The 6385-nt window shown below is 30.8% G+C and overlaps 1 protein-coding gene across 1 annotated transcript; it reads right to left on the bottom strand.

The window, feature by feature from the left end:
- Nucleotides 1-2574: 2574 nt before the first annotated feature.
- LOC111441909 lies at nt 2575-3802 on the bottom strand. Its single transcript, XM_023079102.1, has one exon. The coding sequence runs from the start codon at nt 3723-3725 to the stop codon at nt 2850-2852; it is 876 nt and encodes a 291-aa protein (XP_022934870.1). The 5' UTR covers nt 3726-3802; the 3' UTR covers nt 2575-2849.
- Nucleotides 3803-6385: the final 2583 nt, after the last annotated feature.

Here is a 6385-nt window from a genome sequence, read left to right as displayed (position 1 = left end):
AAAATTACTATTTTAAGACTAAAATCTTTTTGAGAATCACTTTGCACGTGGATATCTAATGTCCCACGGCTCACGTGGACTTTTGTTGGTCCGGTTACACGTGGGTATTTATTATTCATGAATATGTTTTCCTCTATGATATTCCTGTGCGTGAGCGACCATGAGATTCGGGTAAGGTGCCTATCGTACGGTCCATTTACAGTCCATGAAGGGGCACATACGTCATTTGGAACAACGTACGGACACGTGGACTGTCTTAAATGGTTTCACACTATAACGTTGATTTCGAGAAGTAGATAAACAAAATTTCCCGCCAGATTTTATTTGACAACGGAAAAGGCCAAATGCGCCTACAGCATTTCCCGACCGACTGACCGAATTAAGAAACTGTCAAATTCTGATAAAATACACGTGTCGTGGTTTGATTTGTGAACAAAATTAACGGTATGTGATTCATGGAGAGTCCAATCACCAAATTAAGGAGTTTTAAGTCCGTAGTAATTTCCAACCGTTAATTTCGTGTTCATCATTATTTGATACAAGACGAATTAGGCATCATTATGCTTTTTTATGTATGGAAAGTGTTTAGTTGAATTTTTAGATATTACAAGTTGATCCAACTTACCAAAATCATAATTTCAGGGTTTATTAAGTCATGACGTTTCTAATCTTTTGAATGCATAAACAGTTACATTTTTGTTGTTAAAGATTCTTTCTTAGTGTTGAATATTGAGGATTATCGGAAGTGAGTCCCACCTTGATTAATTTAGTGAAAATCATGAGTTTATGTTCAAAGTCAACAATATTATACTATTGTATGGTATTAGAATCATGCCCTAAATTTAGCTATGTCAATAGAATTCTCAAATATGGAACAAAAATGAAAAGAAGACTATCTCCATATAGTATTCGTGTATTTATATATTTTTGCCCAATTTACCAAACTAAAGACGGGTGGGCTTAACACTCGGCTAATTAATAGCTGTCTTGGTTAATTTTGAAAAACATTAAATTTTAGTGGAACACTTACATGTCTCTACAATTATATGATATTATTCATTTCTGATATACGTCCTCGTTATTTTAGTTTTGGTTTTCATAATATCAATAAAGATATTATCTTTCACATACATTTTCGTCTTTATATATATATATAGGAATTTAATCACTCTACCAACTGTGTCAATTCAATTTAATTTTAAATTCCATTTATGATAGAAGATCTATGAGATTGGGATGCATTCTTTATTCTCTTGCTGCAAAAAGAAAAAATTATAATATGGGGTATTATTTAATTTGGAAATTAGGTCGGGGCATGCATTTGGGAAAAAAATCCTTTATATTTTCAATAAAGATTTAATTAATTGTAATAATAAAATAAAACTATTTATTTTCTATTTAATTCATTTAATTATGACGTTTTTAATTGAAGTAATTAGCTTTTAAACAATAATTAATGTTTTATTAATAATTTAATTGGAAAACTATATATATAAATGCACATATTACATTACCTTATAGAATTTGGGTTTGAAATATTTTATGCATCATACCGTCTATATCTACCTAAAATTAGTAGTGCGTTTAACTAATTAAAGATATATTTATTAAGACATTATATATTCTTAATAAGAATTAAGAGTTTACGTGATTAGATGTTCGAGGCTGAATTCGATAATTAGAGATATTCATTTAACCGAGGGATACTCATTTCAAATGGGGTAAAGAATCTCCGTTTAAACAGAAAACAAAGAGAAGTGGAAAGAAATTTATAGTAAATGGAAACAAGGGAGTGGATTATATTTTCTGTCCCCGCTCCACCCTCAAACTGATTTGAGCAATACGTCTAGTTAACCAACGATGATTAATTAGTAAAATTCTAAAAAATATGTAGATAAGGTAATTAAAAGAATTGAGATGTTAACTAACACTACACGAATATTAAACGTATTTGCATAGCAAGTAGTTCTCTATCAGACTTTAAAACATCTATCACTCCACCTTTGATAACTAAATCCGACGTACATGTCACATCAATTAAGCTATAAATAATCTTGGACGTGTTTACCATTTTTATTTTCGAGATAGAATCAAATCATTCTTTAATAACCTAAAACGTGAAAATTGTTTTGGAGATAGAATCAATTCTTTCTTTAATAACCTAAAACGTGAAAATTGTTTAGAATATTTATGGATCGAAAGAGAATAGTCAAAGTAAGGGTAAGTTTTGCCATCAAAATCAACCCATAAATTTATTAATTATTATATTCTCCCAGCTTCTATCTTCCACTCCACTTGACTTAAAAAGAGTTTATTATTTTAAATATAAAATTAAAAATTAAAAATTAAAAATTAAAAATTAAAGGACTTACAAAAAAGACAAAAACAATTTGATTAAAGTTGACACAAACTTTTTGGAATAAAAAGAAAAGTTCCAATAACTTTTCTAATGTAAATTACTTTGTTTGGTAAGATGTTCAATGCGCGTTGGAAATTAATTTGGTGTATTGTTTTGAATACACAAACAATTTCTTAAACAGCAACTAAAATGGTAATCTTAAGCGAAAATTTAAGTGAACTTCTACCAAAATTCTCTCATGGAATCCCAAATCCTAATTGAATAACCATCTCTTTGTATACATATTCATAGACTAAACATTTTATATGATCAAAGATGCCTGGAAAAACTTGTTCATCAATCATCTTTCTTTTTCATTTTTGCATATCTAAACTGTAAACATGAACGTTTTGATGTACAGTGATGCGAATGAACCACTCATGATCAGAGCTTTTGCAATTGCAAAAATTAAATGCTCCATAACCAACTGGCTCTGCCCTATCCAATGACGTTAATCCAACAACCAACCAATTCCGGCTTGTAACTTGTAAGGAAGATACGATTTTCTCTTACCTTCTTCTTTCAATGTACGATTCCTCACGTAGAACGATTCGTGTGCAGAGATATTCTTCTTGTGATCTCCGCCGGGTCTCTGGCCTCTCGATTTGTTGCCGATACGCGCCTCGCTGGAGTAATATATCTTCTCCTTCAATTCCTTCGCCGATTTTGTCTCTGACTTGATTTCTTTTGCCTTCTTAGTTGAGTATAAACTCGTCGACGAAGTGAAGGAGACATATGTGTGATTTCCACTGCTGTGGCTTCTACGTAAGAGGTCTAGGATTCCCCAACGCTTTGTCGACGATGATCCAGTGGACCGGCTCTTCTTGCAAGCCAGATTTGGCGTTCCGACGGATTTAGGTTTCCAAACGCAGTACGTTCCAGACGGAACTCCTTCCAATTCGTCCGCTGACGATGACGACGACGAAGAAGACAGCGGATCGTTATCTCGATCTCTAATTAGAAGCTTCTCCAAAGGAATTTGAATCGGCTGCACGATAGCCGAATCTCGACCGTCGATTTCCGCTCTTTCAACCTGACGTTCCTCAAACAGAAGCTCGGAATCGAAAACCGGAAACGCAGGAGCGATCAAACCGCCGCGAAATATATCAGAATCACCAGATTTCTGGAGCGAGACGAATTCAAAATCATCGTCATCTGCCTGATCCTCTGCTTTCTTCAGCGACGGCAATCGATCGAAATCGAATGAAGAACAGCCGCTTGAGAACTCGCCGCCGGCTCTTCTGGCGGCATCTGCGGTTGCTCCGCTGGAGTAACTATTGAAGCTCGGACACATTCCGAAATCTTCTTCTAGCATTTGCAGAGACATGGCGTTTCTTCTTTCAGAGTTTGTTTGTGATGACTAATGTAGAGTGTCGAGTTTGGGAATGAGAAAAAGGAATCGAGTCGTTTATATATAATATATATGGAAAAAAAAGTATTTAAATACAAAATTAAAATAAGATTAAACTCGCAATTTAAATTATATATAAATTTAATAGGTAAAGTCATTAAAATTATTTGATATTTTAAATTATCCACATATTGCTTTAATATTTTTAAAACTCTTTTTTTTTTCCAAATAAATTTAATAGATAGATTTAATTAGGTTGGTAGAAAGTAAAACCAAACTAAATTTAAGGAGATTCGACAAATTTTTTTTTATCATCCATATCCAAATGAAAACGACATATTTTTTTTTTTGGAAATAAACGAATTTATTTAATCTACAAAAGAAAAAAAAAAGAATTAAGTTTTTTTAATAAACAATTTAAAAGAATATTGTATTAATCCATAAAACAAATTGAAAATTTTATGAATTTATTAAATAACATTAAAAAAAATTGTATTATTTTTTTCATTAATATTTGACCCATTAATATATTATTTTATATTCTATATTACAGAGTAATTTCAGTACTTTTTTTTTTACTAATAAAAACAAAATAAAAATAGTATGAAAAAAAAACATTTAAATTGATTATTAAACATTTACACCTGTCAAGCGTGTGAATTTGCAACTTTACGAAAAGAGGACGAGTGTAATCTTAAATGCAGATTTAAAAATTGTTTTGTTTTCATCATACACTCATCCAACGGCTGTAAAACGGTAGTTGATTTTGTACGGACGAGATATAAGAATATTTGAGAAATCTAGAAGGGGAAAATAAAAAGAATAAAATAAGGGGTTGACACGTGTCAAACCGTGTCCGAGATCCTTCCCCTTTACTTCACGAACACGTCGGACGCCCATAACGGAAGAAACACGTGGGCTTCTTTTCGACGTCGGAGTGCTTTCCTTTATTTATTACAAATTCGGATGAATTTTCTTTTCAATTTTTATTATATTTTTAATTAAATAATTATGGTAAATTTTGAATCTAAAAAAAATATAATATGGTATTTGATAAATTAATATTAAATTGTTGTGACCAACATGACAATAGTAATATAATTTTCAAAGACTTTATATGTGTTAATTTAAAAACGATTTTGTTTAATCTAAAGTATTTTACCAAAATTTTAACAGAATAAAAAAATAAAAAATAGAAAGGTGATTTTACATAAATTAATAAATAATTAGATTTAGTAAAAAAAGCTTAAACACGTTAAGATTCTCCACCAAAGCTTTTTACTTTTGTAAAGCCAGAATCAAGAATAAGCCGTCAAAGAATTAATTAACTATTTTTAATTAAAAAAAGATTTTAAACAAGAATATATATATGGATTCTTACGGGGTTGCTCTATTTTCTAGATTTTTTTTTTTTTTTTGTTAGAATTGTGACTCCATGGTATAATTTTGTTCACCTTTGTCGTTTTAGTTTCTACTTTTCAAAAGGTCTCATAATAGTATTCCTCGCTTCTTCCACTAAATTAACTAATGTGAACTCATTGTCAGTAATTTTGACCGTTTTTATACACTTTTAAAAAATAAAATTAAATTAAAAAAATAATGATTTGGTTCCCGGGTTTGATATATTATTATAATTATAAGAGCATTTAATTATCTCAAAATTGTAGAATCCTATAACAATGGCATGTTGTGCTTGTCAATTCTATGTATCCATTTTAATATATTTTATTTAAAGCGTGCCTTATATAAGGGAAACGTGTAATCAAAATTTACAGATAGATTTTTTATTTTTGTTTATAGTTTATATACGGGTTGATTTTAGTCTCTAAAAAATTAGTTAATTTATTAAAAATAATTATCAAATTTGTTTTGTTTTTTTGTTTTTTTTTTTAAATAATATAAACGTTAAATTTTTAAATAATATTTTTAAACTTTCAGAAAAAAACAAAGATATTTTACTTTTAATATAATATCTCATTTAAAATATTGTATTAATACGCTTAAAAGTAATTTAAAAAGTTGACCCTTAAAAAACGCGATAAATTACCGATATCTCTTCCGATTAACTCGAGGTCCAAAATATCGCGCATGGACCCCACTTTCCTTTTCTCTCGCAGCTTTACTCCCCATTTCACGGAAACGTCGGTTCTTATTCGAAGTTCATCCCTCAACTCTGTAACGAATAAGAAAATTTTTGGTTTCTCGTTTGCAATCGGGTTCCGTGGACAGTTAATCGCGTTCTTTGAACAGCTTGAATCCTGCACTTTGCTACTGTATTTTGTGAGAAACAAGGAGATCGTTTCCGTCGTCTTGCTACATTCCAGATTGATTACCTGATGAATCTGTGTCATTTCTGTTGATTTGGATTCGGTTCTGATATCTTCATCGCTGGAGATACTGAGGTTCGTTAATCTTTGAGTTTCTGATCAAGTTTCAGTATGGATTTCAGCTAGTTCAATCTCCGCTACTTGTTTTCTCAAAATTTCCCCCTGCTTTGTTGTTCTGTTGAGCTTGCAACTTTTTTTTATATGGAATCGGGGTGTATTTTTATGTTCATTTTCATTCTCTTACCTTAATTTTTAGATTCCGGACGTGCCAGATGAATGGTTGATAATGCGATGTTTTATTATCAAAGA

Source organism: Cucurbita moschata, unplaced genomic scaffold (assembly GCF_002738365.1).
Source record: "Cucurbita moschata cultivar Rifu unplaced genomic scaffold, Cmos_1.0 Cmo_Scf00004, whole genome shotgun sequence".
NCBI lineage: Eukaryota > Viridiplantae > Streptophyta > Magnoliopsida > Cucurbitales > Cucurbitaceae > Cucurbita > Cucurbita moschata.
The sequence above is the reverse complement of the archived record's forward strand: the minus strand, read 5'-3'. Positions and strand labels throughout refer to the sequence as shown.

What these genes read in the sequence shown, in the direction of transcription:
- LOC111441909 (XM_023079102.1), bottom strand. Translation starts at nt 3,725, where the DNA reads ATGTCTCTGCAAATGCTAGAAGAAGATTTCGGAATGTGTCCGAGCTTC.